The following is a 20463-nucleotide window of genomic DNA, read 5'->3' on the forward strand; positions in this document are numbered from 1 at the left end:
ATGGGGCGGCCCTGTAGCAAGAGTTCGGGCGAGGCTGGCTGCCTGCCACCGAGAGGTTGATGAACCAGCCTGGTGGACTCTGGGACAATGGATGGACTCAGTGAAAGGGTGCCCTGAAGTTGAGCTCCCCGCCCTGGCCGCCAAGGGGGGCCAGCAGAGCTTGAGAATGGAGCTATTTTAGGAGACGCCCTGATTGTCGATTCAGCTACAAGAAAATGTCAGACACAAAAGTCTGGAATGTAGATGATCCCTTCATTATGTGGCCATTTTGATTAGAGTGTTCTATAGCTGGCTTCGTTTGGAATTCAAAATCGCATCGTTTCGGCTTTGAGGCTTTACCTTGAGTAGTTATCCCAAGGTAATCACACTGCACTGGGCTTCGAAGTTGTGTAGAATACTGCCCTGTCGTGTCTGTGCAGAAATCCCTACTTGAAATCATGGAGAGGATCCTGTCTTTGATTTGAGTTTGCTGCACACGGTCAACTCAGTTTTACTGGTAGGTCCTGTGGCAATTTCGTGATAAGGGTTTTGTGAGATGACTTGGGAATTTTATTCCCGCCGGGATGGTCAAATAACATCTCACTTGGCTGTCAGATGGGGTTAAACAAAATCATGCCTCTAGATTCAGTACTTACAATTTTAGTCTTCGGGGTCTACCTGTCATTCAAGTTCCGGCTTTTCTGTAACAACAGCGTTCTCATTCTCACACTTGCCAGCGTTTCCCACCATCCAATATTTTCCATGTCACAGCATACCTACTAGGTACCTAGGTATCTAGGTACGGTATTGTAACCAGCTGACGCCACATTTAACACTCTCGCTCTTGGATATCACTAACTCTCTCAATAATCTGCAGATAACCTTTTATTTTATTTTCACTTTGCACTCCAACGGCGTCAGGGTCTGTCTGGATGCATGTAATGTGGTTACGTTCCATTCTCGATTTCACGTTGATGTCATAAGCGCATTAGGTTTATGTACAGTCGAAATACAGAGTAGGCACTCGGGATATAGCAAGACGGCAGGACGGGTTAGGTGTTAGACTAAGCCAAAAGTTTGTGGGAGGGACCCTTGCTGTAGCAATGGATATCTCCCTATGCCTTGGGGAGCAAGGGAATATTGGAACTTGATACAGGGTGTCCAAATAAACTTGGCAAAAATATCCTAAACTCATACCGAGGAGCCTGGCGAGTTACCTGAGTCTTTTTGTCATTTAAGGTCGAGGTCCCGAGTTTTCTTTCCTCCCATCGCTATGGTCATGAGACTGACTAATATCAGGCCAATATTTTGTTTCACGAGTCCTTTTCTGGCTTAGAGATACGTGGGTCTCGTAGTATCCAATGGTGACCTGAGAGTGCCTGTTTCAAGGCCAAATTCCCTAGCCCAGTCTTAGCGGTAACTTATACCTGTTGGTTCGAGCCGGGAGGGGGACCAACTAAGCCAGCTTAGTTGGGCACAAAACCTTGAGACACGTACAAAAGGGTGAGACGGATTGATCACACTAAAATTTAGGTATAAAAACCGGAAATAAGGGAAATAAAAGTTATATTATTAATAACTATATAACTAATTTAGTTAGCAATCTATATAAAACTTAATAAAACTCTTTAAAAAAAGAGCTATTTAATACTACTTTTTTTACTTATATAGCATTTTTTTATAATTAATTATCCTTAAAAAACTAGGTTTTCCTTAAAAAAACTAAAAATAGAAATTCTTAGTATTTTTACCTATTTTTACCTCTTTTAAAAGCTATATAATAAAATAGCTAAAAATTTTCTAAAAATAATACCTTATAGAGTTAATTTTAAGCTATTTAGTAATATTATTTTTATTTTTATAGAATTTTTATATAATTAGTTATTAATTATTAAAATTAAGAGAAAATATACTGTAATTCTCAAATTTGTTAGTCTCACCCTTTTGTGCATGTCTTAAGGTTTTGTGCCCAACTAAGCTGGCTTAGTTGGTCCCCCTCCCGGCTCGAACCAACGGGTACTAGATTTTAATTCCAGCTTTTGGAGGGGTTGTCATTACAGATCCATGCCTACCTTAGGTAGTAGATGCCAGTATGGGAAATCGGAATTACCTTAATGATTTGGCAGGGTTACTTCCGCTGAGACTGGGCAATTGTGTCGTCGGTTTTTTTTCTATCGTTGAGTGGCCAAGTAATCTTGATATCATCTTCAGATCTTCCTCAGTTGATGGCGGCGTGCTTAACAATACGTTTGGGAATATGCATCCCGATATATTAGTATCAAGTATTGAGCGAGTATCAGTAGTAGGCTTGGCTGGTGTGGTGGTTAAATGATTATGTGTGGTCACGCATATGTTGAGCGCGCAAAAGGAAAAAAAAAAGACATGCACAGAGTAGGTAGTGTAAGTTAAAGTGATCAAGTGACGGAAGAACGAAAACACCGTATAACAAGCCGTGGACCCCGCTCTGAGGATGCATACTATACAAAATAAACACAGACCTAATGCCTGTTGTTGCCCTCGACATGTGAAGCAACTAGATACAGCTACCCTATATTTGATGTCTTCTTATTCACAAGGCTCGTTATGGGGATCAAGACGATTGGAGCAGATAAAAAGAAGTGTGATCTGCCAAAATATATGATGGGCAATTTAATGAATATTCAGAAATAGCTCATCAGTGTAAGTATGATAGATACCAGAAAGCCCCGAGCTCGAAGTTCAGAGGCAGGGCTTGCTAACCACTGTAACAACTTGTTGTTGTGGCCTTGCGGAAGCAGACATCGTTTGATTAACCATCGACTGACTGAAATACATAATTTAATTAAGGTACTAATTTCTCTTCAAGTACAGTGGGTAGGCCCAAACATTACACGAGATGCTACTCAATACCTGGTACTATTCATGAACTTAGGTATTGATATAATAGAGAAACATGTTTACAAAATAAGCAAGAAGGTCAAGCTAATAGGACAATCATAGAAAATAAGAAGCATACAAAAGCCGAGCTGTTTGCAAAAAACAAGTCCCTGCCAACCTGTGGATCCTTATTATTGGATGTTTCGTGATCTGGAATCAATTACCTTATGTATCAAGATTCAGCCTGGATATGAGGGGAACGCAAAGCCGAAGAGATAATCCGATCCTTGAATCCGGGAAATTCTGTACCCTGCAGTGAAAGGTTGGCCTCGGGGGTACCTCCACCCCACTGTACATACCTAGGTATAGTAGGTAAGTACTTAGTAGCTTTCGGCACCTATTACGCAAAGGCCCACTTGCACTTCTCAACCTGACGATTTGCAATAACGATACCTTTTCCCCATCCTACACCTTCTCTCCGCACCATCATAAACCACAACTTTCATACCCATACGAGATACTTCGCATTACCACATCAGCTGGTAAAAGCAGCAGATATATATCGTCTTTCTAAGCAAGGCGGTACGATTTAGCTGCAGATTAAAGCTATTCTAGGACGACCTGCACTCGGCCTCGGATTGCTTTCCAAGCTTTGTCGACCATCTATCTACCTTTCATAGGTGCTTGCCAGGCGAACGTGCTTTTGCCCGCCAGCCGACTATCACGTAATAACAGCTGCTAAAAGGCTTCTGATTGAGAATACGCCATTTCTTCCCAAGGAAGAAGGTTTGTCTGGATTCCAGCTTGGAGCCTTTTCGACTTGAAATCCCCACGAAAATCGAAAACTTACCACCGCACAAACTGCGGATACAGGATCTTTCATACTGAAAACGCCCGATCGAAAAGAACTCACGAACATATTCAATTCTTTTTTTGAGTGGGTTGATAAGTCGGTTGTAGTGGAGGGGGCGATTCTTCAGTTTCCTGAGGCTCAGCCGCCTCACCTTCACCATGGGGAAGATCACTAAGCCCATGCAACCAAAGCACAAGGATACTTTGGTTAGTGACCAAATGAAACAGCCGGAAGACGCATAGCTAACATGATTTGTAGTCTCTTTGGCTCAAGAGCTACGTCGAAACCACCTCAACAACGCCACTACCTCTCTTACCACAAAAGCTGGAAAGCTTTCCATCTCGATGGCCCTTCGGACGCGGAGATCTTTACCACTGGATTCCTCTCCTGAACCGCTTTGATAGCATCTTAGAGCACTTCTGTGCTACATATAAGCTGAATGAGGGCCCACAGACTCGCGACTTTGGTTGCGATGTACTGCTCAACCAAGTTCAGGAATCGACCTTTGGCAACGAGCGGCGCTGGTCAACGGAGGAGCTAAAAGGTTTGGGATTTTCATCAAACGGAGACCAAGAACTAGTGGAAGTGGTCCTGCGCTATACGCGAATGCTACTGGAGCACTGCGGTAACCGAAGTATCTATGCCAGCAGCGCCCATCTTAACGACCTCCTCAACACCACATCTCTTAGCGTACTGATTGCAACACTCGAAGTCGGCTCAGAACTGGCACAAAGGTACCAAGCCTCGGTCAAGCGCATCACAAACCCCTCCAGGCAGATCAGCGCAGCTTTGCTGGCAAACCACTACAACATCGATCTCGACAGAGTTCAACAGCTTGCTCTACCTGTTGTGAAGACGCCGATCGTCAGTTTATCTGATCCTGTAACAACTCAGACACCTGGCTCGACCAAAGGAAAAGAACGTGCACAGGGAGGAAGCCCCAAGTCAGCCAACTCCATACATGCGAATGATTTAGTTGCCCTTGCGGCCTCAGACGACAAACGGTGGCATGGCTGGGGAGATGTAAAGGTAGCATATTATCCCCAGAATACCCAGCAAGATTCTGTTGGCAATGACGCTGAGCGTGCGTCGCTCCCTTCCACACCAACACCCCTGCGTCGTAGTTCTACCATGACATCCCAGCATCATACTCCGAAAAGTCGGAGTAATTTCGATGATTCCTCTCCAACTGCCCCCCGAATGCCCGGTGTTTCAGACGAGACAACATCTGGTGGACCAAAGTTCTACGAAATACCACAGTCCGTCATTGCATCGACTTCCGTCTATGAGTTGGTGTCACGCACACCCGCGGATCTTCCACCCCCTTCGAAATACGAGGTGTTCCACAGGATCAGAGCCTCCAAAGCTCTTATGGATTCTGGTGAATCGCGGCAGAAGTTGCTTGCTGTCCGCCTCTTAGCAATCAACAATCTTGCCTACATTCATAACGAAGCTAACTTTCTCGAGAAAGTTCTCCGCCAAGATGCAGACGAGACCAGAAGATTCCAGTTAGTGTACCAGCTTGCTGAGCTCGTTCATCCTACAGCACATGGGAACGTTGACGTACCCCTGTGGCTTCAAGCTGTGGCCCTCGCCCTCCTGGAAGCCGTCTCTAATTTCCAAGCCAAGTGTCAAGATGTTCTCTCTGCTTTGAATGCCAATGTTAACCATGGCATACTACTCTACGTTATCAGGAAGGCAGTTGCAGGAATGAAGGAAGATGACGAAAGTGACAAAGGAAATCAAGTTACGCAAATGGATGAGTGGCGTAACAACCTCTTTTCACTCACTCTCCATCTATCCATGACCACTCGCGTTGGAAGCGAGATGGTATCTGCGGGATTGATGGACATCTTGGTTGAGATTCTGAACATCAGGTCAAGTGTCGCGCAGCGAAATCATTCCATGGTCCTTGCGTTCTTGGACGGGTTAATATGGAGCTACCAAAACGCCTTCACTGCCTTCTTCAACGCCAAAGGACTTGATGCAGTGTCTCAATTGGTGGTTGATACCGTCAGGGAGGCGCAGACTTTGCACAAAGCAGGCCAAGGCATTACGAAGGATCAACAGTCAGGACAGGTGGATTATGAGATTCCATACTATCAGCAGCAGACTCTTAAGTGGCTGCTTAAGTTTGTCCATCACATTATGTCTAACTCATATAGCTATGGTGGCAACACCGACCGGCTGCTCCGCAATCTCGCTGACAAAACTGATCTCCTGGAGAGCTTGCGGGACATCATTGGAGACAAGAAGAGTTTCGGTTCAGTCGTCTGGACGAATTCTGTCACCATCTTAAGTGATTTCATCAACAATGACCCTACAAGCTTCGCAGCTATTTCTGAGTCTGGTATGATCAAGACATACTTGGAAGCTGTTACCGCAAGACCGCTTCCCGGTGACGCATTGGTCGAACAAAAGCCTAGCGACAAAGACAACGACGACGACAACGACAACGAATCCAACTCTGCAAATGAAACTGTCACTGCGATAGTTGCAAATGACTCACGACCGCATCCCCCTCCCGAAGACTCTATCCGGGAATTATCTCGCGAAACGTTGGCAACAGGAATCTTACCTTCCAGTGATGTCATTACTGTTGTACCACTAGTCCTTAACTCGATATCGCTTAACAATGCTGGCATGAAGCTGGTAGCAGCATCCCGTGCTTTGGACAGCTTCCTCGAGATTTTCGAAAGTGCTGCCCATGTAAGATGTATGGAACTCGACGGCGATCTCGCCACCAATGTTGGAGGAAGCTTTGACGAACTTGCTCGTCATCACCCGGCCTTACGTTTGGCCATTTCTAATGCTGTTATCGATATGGTTGCTCGCGTGCGTTATCTCGGCATCGAGAAGGCTAGGACCGCCGGGTGGGGTGCTCGGATGTTGTTGGTTGACGATGAGGGCAAGACTGTATCCGTGGACGAGAATGGCAACTTCATTCGACCGAATGCATCTGCTGAGCACAGCCAGGGACTTGAGGCTTCTGGAGACACGGATGTCAATATGTCCGATGTGCCCTCCAACGGCACGGATTCCGAAGGCCAGAAAGATGATAGCCCGGATTCACCCACACGCTCGATCACTCCCTACATTTATGCTTTAGGTTACTTCTTAAGCTCTTACATATCAAATCAGGGCTTGAGGACCAGCTTTGTGGAGGCAGGCGGATTGGAACTTTTGCTCGACATTTGCGAATCCCCGAGTCTGCCCACCAATTTTGGTGACACCGTTGCTTCGAGGATTCTCAATCAGGTCGTCTCTCAGGTCGTTGAGTCCTTTCCCATACGTGGCCTCCCATCTTTAATCAGACGAGCTCAAGTGGCTATTGACACTTTGCAGCCTCTGTCTGATAAGACGGAAGCTTTGCCACCATACTTTGCACCTTTTCTTGCCTCTGACCTCAAAACGACAGACGAAGCTGTCAAGAACGGTACCAAGATGATCAAGGCATTGTCAAATGCGCAGACGTTTATTAAAATCATTTCCGATTGCTTCGCTACATCGAGATCGAATGCTTTACAATTCTACCCAGTCAATGTTTACGATTACTACCTCAAACTCGTCAACTCCATCGGCCCCTTGTTGCGTGGAGTTCTAATTGAAGAGGCAGGAGAACTCAACGCTGTCCCGCAGCATTGGTCTTTTAGACGTCAAACATCCGCCGAGGGATTAACTAGCACCCACACCCCAGAAACCGATTTGGATGACAGCACTTCATTGCCAGATATGCTAAGCAGCACGGCGCAATTTCAAGCGAAAGATGCTTCAGATGACTCTAAGCCGACCCGTCCTACGGGTGAGGAGCAAGCCAGCCCCCGTTTCCAAAACTATGAAACGTTACGACATCTACTGCATCCTATGATACCAACAACATTTCCTCTGTTCCAAACGCTCGGCAAGTGTCTTTTGCCGCGACGGGAACGAGATCCTCGTGATCTCTATCACCGACCTCGGCACTTGGAAATTGCACGAGCACTTGCAAATGCAGTACTTGGCCAGTTGAGGCCATCTGTTGCCAACCCAACACCCACATCCAAGGACTTCCACTTCTGGATCATCATGTTGCATACTATCAATGAGATGCTGATTGACCAGCCTTCTCCCAGACCAAGCGATCGGGCAAGCGTCCACATCATCATGCCTGTTCTACTGGCCTTCAAAGAAGAGGGAGGAATGGATGTATTGAATTCAATGTTGAAGATATTTGCCCGGGCAGTCCGTGAAGGCCCAGATGCCGCAACAGATGAGACTTCCAGATCCAAGGTTGCTGCATTCGGACTGAAGAAGGTCCTCGACTTGGATTTGATGTTGGTCAATTCGAAGCAACTTTCTGAGGCCCAAAACGCATTTACTCTGCAGCCTCGAAGTGGGGACAGGTCGTCAAACTCAACATATATCTGTCAACAACTTGTAGTAGAGTTTAGGGCAGTCATACTCCCTGAGATCATCGGACTTTGGGACTCTTCCTTTGTCGAAAGAGTACCCCACCAAACTGTGACGCGGTTAATCGACATTCTCAAAGTCATTTCTGTTGCGGATGGCGAGCCTTCATCGTCCTCGAGAGATAAGCCGCCTTTCCACCTTTTCAGATACACGGATGTCCGCTTCGACTGGCGTTCCCATCGTGGCACGATTGAAGAGCTGGTTGCCAAGGGTTATGATACTGATCTGGTCCACGAGGCAGTGTACAGGGCGAATGGAAACCCTAACCTCGCAGAAAATTACTGCTCAGCTCACAAAGCTGGACTTGCCGGCGCGCGTAACCCAATCCCTTCTGCAGACTCTGACACATCAGTGTTGAAACAGACTCCACAAGAGCCCTCAAGTGTCCGTGAGACTGAGGGTGCTAACACAGGTGGGGAAGCAGACCGTATGTCCTTGGATGGGCCTCCGGAAATTGATACTCCCGATCTTGCTGAGAGATTTATTGGGGAAACATTGGGGGGCATCATCAACACTCCTCAAGATGTGGATGAGATCCATGAAGGCCCCAGTTTGTCGGCAGAAACACCCGGATCTGCTGCAGAAGAGTCAAAAAGAAACGAACCCCCCCTCCTTGCGACGAAAGAAGAGGTCGACAAGTTTCGGGCGAAGTTGCGGGGAAACATGATAGATAGATGTCTCGATGTTGTTCGCGCACATCCTGAAACAGCGATCGAGGTGTCTGAGCTCATCCGGACCGTGGTTTTGAAACAACAGCCTGGTGACACCGAAGATGAAATCGGCCAGACCTTGACTTTGGCGTTGTCGTCGCTTGCCCAAGACGAGGAGGAAGAAAAGCAGCGTACCGGGAAATGCATTGCTGCTTATGCCCATCTACTCGCTTTACTTCTCCAGGATGAGCGCTTCTTTGATAACAGTATTGAGAACCTAAGGGAACATATCAACGAGTATATTGGATTCCTGAAGGTTTCCCCTACGAACTCTACTGAAGGGATGCCACCGTGGATACCATATGTGCTACTGGTCGTCGAGACTCTCCTTCGTCATGATGAGCGTCCTGTTGCTGCGCAGTGGAAAGCACCGAAGTCCCTGGACGAGGCTGTTTCTGACCCAGTCATTCAAATGCGAACTCCGATTGTCGGTGATCATGAGCGCACCCAAATCCTAGAATCTTTGCTTGAGATGCTCCCGCGAATAGGAAAGGAAGAAACACTCGCCATTGCAGCACTCAGAGTTCTGGTTATACTGACACGCAGTCGACGATTAGCGAAGTTGGTCGGGGATAAGAAGAACTTGCAGCGGTTGTTTCTTATGGCAAAGCAACTGTCAGGCTCTGGCTCCGAGAGATTCAAACAGACCAAGCTCACTGCTCATATCATGACTGTTCTTCGTCATATCGTGGAGGATGAGGAGACCATCAAACAGATCATGCGCGCAGAGATCAAGACCGGCCTCATGAACCTAACACGAACACAGCGGGGGCACACTGATGTTACTAACTACTTGCGTGCTATGACACCAGTTGCGCTTCGCGCACCGGACATTTTCGTTGAGATTTCCAACGAGATGCTACGCTTCCCCAGGTGGTCGCCTCCTTCCAGCGACAACCCTCGGTCGCAAAGTCTTGAGTTGAAACAAGAAGCTACCCAGCCGACTTCCGATACCAGTGCTGGCGATGACGATAATATTGTCGACGACATAAAGCAGTCCACGGAACCTGCAGACAAGGAGATGATTGATGCACCAAAATCCCATGAAAGCAAACGACCCATCGTGGAGAATCCTGATGGTGTTATACATTTCCTTCTTTGCGAGTTGCTCAATTATCGTGAAGTCGAAGATAAAGAAGTACGAGCTACTGAGAAGGACCCCAACATTGATCATGCTCCCGGCTCGGAAGATGCAACATCCGCTTCCAAAGACAACAATGCCGCCGACGTGAAGGACAAGAAGCCACCAAAGCCTGTTTTCAAAACTGACGAGCATCCAATCTTTGTCTACCGATGCTTCTTGCTTAACTGTCTTGCTGAGCTCCTTCAAAGCTACAACAGGACAAAGATGGAATTCATCAACTTCAAGCGCAATGCTCCGTTAACTACAAGTACACCAATCAAGCCTCGGTCCTCGGTCCTTAATTATTTGATTTACGATCTGTTGTGTCAGGGCAATCTGAGTGGAACTGCCGATAGTATCGCCGCGAAGAAGAAGGCCGCTACGTCAACACAAACCCAGAAGGTTCTGGTTGCCTTGGTTGCCAAGACTAGTGAGAAGGCTATTGATCGCGGAAAGGACAAATTTGCGTACGACGACGAGCCTGATCTTCTGTTTGCCCGCAAATTTGTTCTTGACACGATGTTGAAGGCCTATGAGAGAGCACCTTTTTCTGATGAACCTTTAGAAACTCGCTATTCACGCATGCAATGCTTGGCCGAACTAATGAATTACATGGTTGGCGAAAGGGACAAGGATCCAGGTGCGGCTTCTCGAGGCTCCGACAACGTTCAAGCTCGGTCGCACGCTCAGCTACGAAGATTGATGTATGAGAAGGGTTATCTTGATAAACTCACGTCCTCTATTGCCGAAATCAACCTCAACTATCCGGGCGTTAAACGAGCCATTAAGTATATCTTACGTGTCTTGCGTGTCCTCACAGAGACAGCCAAGGAACTAAGCCATTCCAATATCTTGCCCTCTGATTCATTGTCAGACACTGCAGATGATGACCTTGGTTCAACCTCTTCGCTCTCAGACCTCGGCGATGATCGAGAAGAAACCCCTGATTTATATCGCAATTCTACCCTTGGTATGTTGGAGCCTCGTGGTGAGGACGACGATTCCGATGAAGATGAAGAGGACGACGACGACGAGGATATGTACGGGGACGAATATGACGATGAGATGGATTATGGAGACGACGACATTTCGGACGAAGAAGATAACATCAGTGACGATGACGAAGAACTTGGCGAAATGGGCGAAATTGAAGGTCTCCATGGCGAGCCAGGCGTCGTCGAGGTCATCATGGATGAGGACGAAGAGGATGAAAGTGATGATGATGATGACGACGACGTGGAATCCGCAGACATGGAAGACGTTGAAGATCAGGTCGAGATTGTTGATGAAGAGGGCAACCCTCTAGATGACGATGGGAACTCGGAATGGGAGAGCGCGAGCCATGATGACGAGGATGACGAGGATCAGGAAGAGGCTGACCTAGACTTTGATGCAGATGTTCATGGCGAACATATGCCCATGGAACCAGGCGATATCCTCAACGGCATGGCTCGAGCGATCATTGGTGATGGCGATGTGTACGATCCAGACATGATGGATGGATTGGAAGATCATTATCTTGATGATGGTCATGACGAAGATGAAGACGAGGATGATGAGGATGAAATGGAAGATGACGAATACCTCTATGATGACGACTATCCGTTGGATGACCAGCCTCAGCCCATGCCGGCTCTGGGATGGGACGGGCTTGGTACCGAAGACGAAGATCGTTACCGCCAGATGTTCATGGTCGACAACCCAGGTCGCCGACGATTTATTCCTTCTCGTACCACCGACTCGCGAAGCCCCTTTCCTCCCGGCTTCATTGTTGGCTCTCATCGGGACGCCGTTGGTAGCGATTTTCGCAGCTTCTTTTCACGCAGCCATCGCCCTGGGGCAGGTCAATCTAACCCCGATGATGGCACCAACCCACTCCTCAGACGGGGTGACCAAAACAGAGAAGCATCTCAACGTCCCACCATCAATCACACTATCGGTTTTCGAGTTCCTGAAGCGATCTTTGGCTCAGGTGGACGACATATCGAGGGAACCATGGGCTTCCTCGGTGAACTAATGGAATTCCTCCCGATCATGGGGCGCAACGGACAGCCTGCCTTCCATCTGCAGATTACTGGTCCGCATGGGCACCGCGAGTCTAGAGAGCTTGGCGCCATACGAACCTCTCGTTCTGAACAGAGACGCGAAGGATCGGCTCAGGATCCATTACAATCTGTGTCGTTCGCTATTGAAGGCACGATGGATCGATATCAGGAGGAAGCTAGGATGGTTTTTGGGGCCAGCAATGTAACAGAAACGGCTAAGCTCCAGAACGTCATCGTGGCTAAGCTTACTCCCGCTGCAATGGAGTTGGAGAAGAAGCTAAAAGCCGAAGAAGCTGAACAACAGAAGCGCGAAGAAGAAGAACGGAAGAAGCAGGAAGAAGAGGAGCGCCTGGCACGTGAAGCTAAAGAGGCTGAAGAGAAGGCGGAGAGAGAAATGCGAGAGGCAGAGGCTCGAGAGGCTGCTGAACGTGCCGCTTCTGAAGCAGCCGCTAATCAGGACGTGTCCACTGAAGGCCAAGGTGATGGAAGTGCGATGGAAGGCGTCGAGCCGACGAACCAAATACAAGCAGAACGTTCGGAGGCCACAGACCAAAACGCCGACGACAGTCCTCGTGTTATGACCACAATTAGAGGCGAAGAGGTGGACGTCACCGAACTCGGTATTGATCCTGAGTATATCGCGGCTCTTCCTGAGGAGTTTCGCGAGGAGGTCATTGCACAGGCAATCAGCACCAGAAGGTCCGAGGCACGTGAAGAGACAAATGGGAACCCGACCGAAGCTTTCCAAGAATTTCTAGATGCTCTTCCTGAAGAATTACGACACGAAATAGCTCAACAAGAGCGACATGAGCAGCGCCGCCGGGCTCGTGAAGAATCGAACCGTCAAGCATCCGCCGGCACTGGCCAGGCTGTCGTACCAGAAATGGATACCGCCAGTATTCTCCTCACTTTCCCGCCTGATCTACGACAACAGGTTCTTATGGATCAAGGCGAAGAGCTCATGGATCGACTGACTCCAGAAATGGCGGCCCAGGCCCGAGCTTTGTCTCACCACAACAACGGCCATTCTGTCATCACAGGCCGCAGCCCTCAAACCAGCACAAGTCGCCAGCCTGGGCCACCTAACCCCCAAGAAGGAGCAAAGGTACAGCGCCGAACGGTTGTTCAGATGCTCGATAAGGCTGGTGTCGCTACGCTCCTTCGTCTGATGTTCATTACGCAACAGGGTTCCATCAGGAACCACCTATTCAACGTATTTGCCGATGTGTGCGAGAATAAGCAAACTCGACTTGAGGTGATTAGCACTCTCCTTCAGATCTTACAGGACGGCAGCACAGACATGGGGGCTGTCGAGCGCAGTTTCGGCCAGTTGTCCTTAAAGGCACGAAGACCGAAGGATAAGGAGAAGGATTCAGAACAAAAAACCCCGCAGGCACTCAAAAGAAGCCTGACCGGTCTACCCGCCACAAACACTACGCAAACCAATTCCGAAACTTCGCCTCTCTTGATTGTTCAGCAGTGCCTGGATCTGCTGGTGGAGTTATCATCAAAGAACCCTCATATTCCGTCGCTCTTCCTGACAGAGCACGAAGCCGTTGGATCAACTCTCAAGCGCTCCCTGAGCCGTAAAGGCAAAGGCAAGGACTCCAAGTCCCACAAGTATGCCATTAACTCTTTGCTATCACTCCTTGACCGCGACCTTGTTATGGAAAGCTCTGTCGTTATGACCCATCTGGCTGATTTGTTAAATCGAGTCACATTGCCTCTCCAAAATCTCGAACGTCGTCGTAAGGAAGCCGAGGACGAACTGAAAGCCATTGATTTACCGCCCGTGGGAGAGATGTCCAAAACTGAAGATCCTGTGGAGCAAGCTTCAAAAGCGGAACCAACTGAGACGAGCCTCGTTACCCAGTCCAGCACCGATGCCAAAGAGGACACTGCCACTGATGCTGCTACCAAGAAACAAGAGAAGAAAGAGGCAGTCCAGAAGAAACTCCGACAGCTTCAGCCGCCTATTGTCCCCGCCCAGAACCTGACATTAGCCGTGAGGATCTTTGTGGCTCGAGAGTGCAGCTCCAAGACTTTCCAAAACACCATCTCGACTATCAAGAACCTTTCAGCCATTCCAGGGGCTAAGGCAACATTTGGTCAGGAGCTTGTTCACCAGGCTCGGCTTCTTAGTGAGAACATCGTCGCTGATCTGGACGATCTTTTGCCACAAATTGAAAAGGCATCTTCAGGTACTGAGATCCAAGGCGTTGCTCTTGCCAAATTCTCGCCAGGAGCATCCGAGCAAAACAAGCTCCTTCGTGTTTTGACAGCATTAGATCATCTATTCGATAACAAGAAAAAGGGCGACGAGGCCGAGTCCAGCAAGGACAAGGATGAGAGACACGATCTAGTCACATCTCTCTACCACAACTCGACCTTTTCGGCTATGTGGGAGAAGTTGAGTGCTTGCCTGAGTGCCATTCGCCAGCGCGAAAACATGCTCAATGTGGCTACAATCCTGCTACCACTGATTGAATCTCTCATGGTGGTCTGCAAGAATACAACCACCAACGATGATCCCTCACAGCAGAAAGAAATGGTCCTCTCAAGTCCGGCACCCGAGTCTCGTACGGCCAGTCTCTTCTTCAGCTTCACCGAGGATCATCGACGTATCCTTAACGAGCTTGTCAGGAGCAATCCCAAGCTCATGTCGGGCACCTTCGCACTCCTCGTGAAGAATCCTAAGGTGCTCGAATTCGATAACAAGCGCAACTACTTTAACCGCAGCGTCCATTCCCGATCAGGTAACAACCCGAGCCGACCCTCCTATCCTACTTTGCAACTTTCTGTCCGTCGTGAACAGGTTTTCCATGACTCATTCAAGTCCTTGTACTTCAAGTCTGGGGATGAGATGAAATTTGGAAAGCTCAACATTCGTTTCCATGGCGAGGAAGGCGTTGACGCTGGTGGAGTTACTCGCGAGTGGTTCCAAGTACTCTCTCGGCAGATGTTTGATCCAAACTATGTGCTCTTCACACCTGTGTCCTCTGACCGGACGACCTTCCACCCAAACAAGCTCAGCGGCATCAACGATGAGCATCTTATGTTCTTCAAATTCATCGGTCGCATCATCGGCAAAGCATTATACGAGGGTCGTGTTCTTGACTGTTACTTTAGCCGCGCTGTATACAAGCGAATCCTCGGCAAATCTGTCTCGGTCAAGGATATGGAATCATTCGACCCCGACTACTATAAGTCTTTGTGCTGGATGCTGGACAACGACATCACAGACATCATTACCGAAACTTTCTCAGTCGAAAATGATGAGTTCGGCGCTACCACCGTCGTCGACCTCATCCCTAATGGTCGAGAGATTGCCGTCACCGAGGAGAATAAGCATGACTATGTCCGTCTTGTTGTCGAACACAAGTTGCTATCTTCCGTCAAGGAGCAGATGGCCCATTTCCTTCAAGGTAAGCATTTCAATCAATAATAGCTTCATTCAATCACTAATTTCCCAACAGGGTTCCATGACATTATCCCTGCCGAACTGATATCCATATTCAACGAACAGGAGCTGGAGCTTTTGATATCTGGTCTTCCCGATATTGATATCGATGACTGGAAGAGCAATACAGAGTATCACAACTACACACCATCTTCGCAGCAAATTCAATGGTTCTGGCGAGCTTTGCGGTCTTTTGATAAGGAAGAGCGCGCCAAATTGTTGCAGTTCGTCACAGGAACTAGCAAGGTTCCACTCAATGGCTTCAAGGAGCTTGAAGGCATGAACGGTGTTAACAGATTCAACATCCACCGTGACTATGGCAACAAAGACAGGTTGCCTTCTTCGCATACCTGTTTTAACCGTAAGTAAAAGCATCAGTATTCAATTCGTGCATTGACTAACATGGCAAATTGCAGAGCTTGACCTTCCAGAGTATGAGAGCTACGACCATTTGCGTTCTCAGATCATGAAGGCCATCACAGCAGGCAGCGAATATTTTGGCTTTGCGTGATCGTCAATCTTTGCATTGCAGGCGCGTAAGGGGAAAGGGATCATAGATGGGGACACCAATGGAAAAGAGAGTTGTTAATGTTTGCTACGGTACTGGTATTGTGCTTTATCAGCCTGGCCTCGAGATTTCATGGTCTTGAGTACTGGATGTAGCATCCGCATCCGGGCTTCACCTTCGGAGAAGTGCAGGTCTCCTAAAGGTTCCTTGGAATGCGGAAAGTGCACAGAAAGTAGGTGGTGGGCGAAATTTCATGTATATCAATCAAAGTTTAATAGGCGATCACCCGGAAAGCAACCTATGGTGTGTGCTGCATTTGGTTGCTCTATGCCATGAGATGTGTTTTTTAAGTGATTCACCTCTTGGTTTCCAGTGATTACCGTAGATGACTACATAAAATTGGCGTCAAAGTATCAACAAGTCACGATTAAGAAAACATATAGTGAGGAAAGGTGGAGTATAGACGTAGACGCAGGCGGAGGTTGCCCATGAGCCCGGGTTACAAGTGCATTAATGCATGTTCATATTTTCGAACTGTCTCTAACGCAGTCGTGGCTGGCTCAAAACAAGCCCTATAGAGAATCCTCACTCCCAATGCATGCAAACCACAAGACCAAGGTATGATTCCACTTTTTTTTTTATTAAACGCCAGAACCCTACTTGCGCATAGAGCTTGCTCGTCGCTTACGGGCATCGGCCTTATTGGCCTTGGCCTCAGCAACACGCTTGGCAAGGATCTGGGCGTACTCGTTCTGCAAACCGTGTTAGATGCTGACGATTTGTGTGCTAATCGTGTGAGTGACTTACGGCCTCGTCCTTGACCTTCTCGGCCTGGCGGCGCTTGAGGGCAGCGCGGTGACGCTTGTGCTGGAGACGTTGAGGGGTGACGAGTCTCTGGATGCGGGGAGCCTTGGTGTAAGGAGACTTGCCCTCCCCCTTGGGCTGAACCTCTCGTCGGATAACGTACTTGCGGACCTATGTGTCATGTAAGCATTAGTTTACTTTCAATTCTTGTGGTTATCATTGTTCAACTCGCTATCCCTTGACCTCTTACTTGGCAAGTAGATCAAGGGGTCCTCTCACACTCTACCCGGTCTGCCAACTCCTCCACTGCAGCTCCGGGTAGGCGATGATCGAGTATGGGCGTAGGGAAAGACATACATCGTCATCCTTGGTGAGGCCGAAGAACTTGCGGATCTTGGTGGCGCGCTTGGGGCCGAGACGCTTGGGGTGGACGACGTCGGTGAGGCCGGGGATGTCAGCATCACCCTGCTTGACAATGCTGAGGGCGAGGACAGAGAGATCCATGCCGACGATGCAGCCACGGACAGACTTTCGCTTGCGCTCGCCGGTGCGTCGGGGACGGTAGCAAGAGTGGCCCTCGGAGAGGAGGAGGCGGACACGGGTAGGGTGCATGACACCCTGCTTCATGGGGAAACCCTGCTTGTCGTTTCCACCAGTGATGCGGAAGATGTAGCCCTTGAACTCATCGCCGATGGAGTCACCAGGAACCTCAGCGCCCATCTACCACAAAGGAGTCAGCATTTTGTCTATCGGTTTGTTGTCGACGAGCCGAGCGGTCGTAGGCAAAGGGCAGGAGAGTTTCGACGTACGCGCTTCTCCATGAAGACACGGAGCTTGCGCTCATCCTCAATATCGATGAGCTTCTGGCTGCCATTGGCAGGGTAGCTGATGTTCAACTGTGAAAGAATAATGTCAACCAATATTTTCTTCAAATCTTCAATCGAGCAGCAGCGCACACAGCGAGGAGGCCAGTTGACAAGAACAGTCAATCCATTTCAAATAACAAAAAGCCCTCCCGCACACTCGCATCGCTCGATTGTTGATTGCTTCTTGTCGTACCTTCATTTTGCCAGTTGTGGTGGGTGCAAGTTTACTTGACCTGGCCTGCTGTGAAGTTAGTAGAGGATGATGAGGTTCGAAATTTCCGAATTCGAAAATTGTGGAAGGCAAGTGCGAGTCGCTAGGGCTCTTAGGCACGGGCAGCCAATGAATGCACATTCACAACTCTCGGGCAAAGGAAAGTCCGTTTCCCCCCACCGACCTTGGATAGGTAAGGTGCGAGGTACGACACGGTTCCACACCGTGTATATTTTCATACGTCACTGTAGGACTTTAGGCGCGTCCCTCGAACTTTTGTTCAGACTCAAGGTGTCGGTCGAAGCTTTCTAGATCAGCTGGAGAGATTTGATACTAATACGGAGTACCTACACATCTAACCGTTGGAACGATATAAACAGTCTGAACCATCGCCACTCTCGAATTTCCTCTCGTCATGTCCTCAGCCAAGCTATATCCTCCAAATAACAAGGCACCATCCTCCAATCCTCTACCTCAACTCTTGCAAACCCCCTCAGGTCTAGCTCTCCTGGAACTCCAAGGGACCATTAACCTGCCTCAGGACGCCAATGGAGATGCATTAGGCGGCGTCCAAGTTGGAAGACTTGACTTCCCAGATTTCGTGATCGGTACTGAAGGCTCAGCATGGATGAAGCGGGTTCACCTTTATGTTGGCCAGCATCAACGTCTCACTGGGGAGATCAAAAAGCTTCCAAAAGCCATGGCCGTGGTGCGAAAGAGAGAGAATAAGGTGATACCTGGCTCAGGAGGGGGGACGCTGGAGCAGGGCCAAAATCTTGAAGTCGTTGAGATTGTCAAGTACAAGCTTATGTTTCCAAACCGGCCAGAGCCTGTCGGAACGGCCAATGCGACCTGATGACCTTGTTTTGTCTAGAAGGTCAATGAAAACAGGCAATAGCTTACTACGAATGACGAGACTTCTGCACCTTATTCCAAGCCAACACTTAAATCTCCCATATCCTCTTGATCCGAGTGAAAAGCTCACCCATCCGTCCACTTCTTTATCGATATTGGACTTTATTCTTCATCACCCTACTATATATCCCGCTAAGGTCCCATCGCACTTGTTGGGTCTCAATCGTTCAGTATCATCATTGCATCTATTCTCAGGCAATCTGCAAAGGCCTTGTCCTTCCTAGCCCGTCCTTTCCGTAGTAGTCCATGGGATAGACACCTTCACCCCAATCTTGTCGCTCACCCAATGCAATAAGTGCCTCATACGGCGTTAACAACGGCCGTGGGAATGCATAGCCCCAATCAATACTCAATCGAGGGCAAGCAACCTGTACCCAGCACTCAACGTCCGACATGAGCGCCAATTTGCCCGGAAAGATCTCACTTAGTAGTAAGTGTACAATAGGAATGCCTCGCGCCTTGAGCTCTTTCTCGATGAGGCCCAACGTATGTGGGTTGCCCTGGCGGCCGAGAGCGCCGAGAATTAGGCCCCATTTGCGTGCTGTACGAGCGCTATGAATGGCTGTTCGACGGAGAGACTGCATTTCGTCATGGCCGTACGCCTCCTGCGTGAGTTTTCGAGAGTAAGGGTCGTATCGGTACGCTGGAATAGAAGGGTTGTGAATCATGATACTCTCAAGGTGGAAACGACCATCACCCAGGTACAGGATCAGATCGATATTGTCGTCGTCTTTCAGACGAGGAGAAGTGCAGCCCAGAATTTCACCCTTACTCAATGGTGCAATCTGGGGAACGACAACACGGAAGCCGCCGCGCTCGAGGCTGCTTTTGACGCCATGGATAGTAGCGTTAAACTGAATAGTGCCGACAACAGCTATTGTTTTTCCGCTGGCAAAGTTGCGCTCAAGGGATGCTAGGAGATGTGTAGCATCAATGCTGATGTCTACAAAGACGTATAGAGTTTTGATCGTGGTCACGTCGACTGGGATGAGGCAACTGTGGGCATAGTGCACCAGCAGGTCACAACCAAGGGCCCTTGCTGTGTAATCATCGATACAACAAGCGCCATAGGTCACATCGCCCATGATGAGTGTCTCGACACCAGGGCAGAACTGCGCCAAGATATCTGATATAGTAGTAGCAAAGAGTAAAAGGCCCTCGGGCATCTGTAACGCAACTCTCTTGGCGTCCGAAGTTTGAATGCGGTGGATCGTCTTGGGGATCTCAAAGTTGTAGTTAGTAGGCAATAACGTAATGGCAGCCTTCAAATCGGCGTTCTCAAGGATTTCCTTGGGAACTTGATTCAGAAGCCGGGGAGCCCTCCGAGGTTTGGCAGCTATAATAAACGGCATGAGTATATCTTCATCCGTTCCTGAACTAGGTTTCATGTTGAAGGACGATGCTTTCACATACTTTGAACAGCACCGCTCTCCCCTGATGCCGCTGATTCTCCAAGCCTTTCTGCGGCCTCAACTGCCGCCCTTCGTCCTATGAATCTCTTCTTCGGTTGCTTCAGTGGCGTTGCTGTCTTTGGCTCATTTTGAGTGGCAGGGGCCTGACTCATCTGAGCAAGCTGAGCTTCTTCGATATCGGCTGCTATGCCCAGGTCTGTTTGTCTTCTATCTTCCTCCATGTTGTGGTCGTATAATAGAATCAATCGAGAGTCCTCTTACATGGCCTCTTC

The 20463-nt window shown here is 48.6% G+C and overlaps 3 protein-coding genes across 3 annotated transcripts; 1 reads left to right on the forward strand and 2 right to left on the reverse strand.

Moving 5' to 3' along the window:
- Window positions 1-3846: 3846 nt before the first annotated feature.
- On the forward strand, window positions 3847-15986 carry J7337_001406 (uncharacterized protein; the record flags this gene model as incomplete). The annotated part of the gene is made up of 4 exons (XM_044819147.1): window positions 3847-3894; window positions 3947-15440; window positions 15492-15836; window positions 15892-15986. The coding sequence occupies 4 exons, from the start codon at window positions 3847-3849 to the stop codon at window positions 15984-15986; spliced, it is 11982 nt and encodes a 3993-aa protein (XP_044686849.1).
- Window positions 15987-16639: 653 nt separating this feature from the next.
- Window positions 16640-17852, reverse strand: J7337_001407 (uncharacterized protein; the record flags this gene model as incomplete). The annotated part of the gene is made up of 5 exons (XM_044819148.1): window positions 16640-16735; window positions 16791-16958; window positions 17145-17507; window positions 17597-17683; window positions 17847-17852. 5 exons carry the CDS (start codon window positions 17850-17852, stop codon window positions 16640-16642), a joined length of 720 nt encoding a protein of 239 aa, XP_044686850.1.
- A 1118-nt stretch (window positions 17853-18970) lies between these two features.
- On the reverse strand, window positions 18971-20412 carry DPH1 (Diphthamide biosynthesis protein 1; the record flags this gene model as incomplete). The annotated part of the gene is made up of 2 exons (XM_044819149.1): window positions 18971-20115; window positions 20193-20412. 2 exons carry the CDS (start codon window positions 20410-20412, stop codon window positions 18971-18973), a joined length of 1365 nt encoding a protein of 454 aa, XP_044686851.1.
- Between the last annotated feature and the right edge of the window lie 51 nt (window positions 20413-20463).

Source organism: Fusarium musae, chromosome 1 (assembly GCF_019915245.1).
Source record: "Fusarium musae strain F31 chromosome 1, whole genome shotgun sequence".
Lineage (NCBI taxonomy): Eukaryota > Fungi > Ascomycota > Sordariomycetes > Hypocreales > Nectriaceae > Fusarium > Fusarium musae.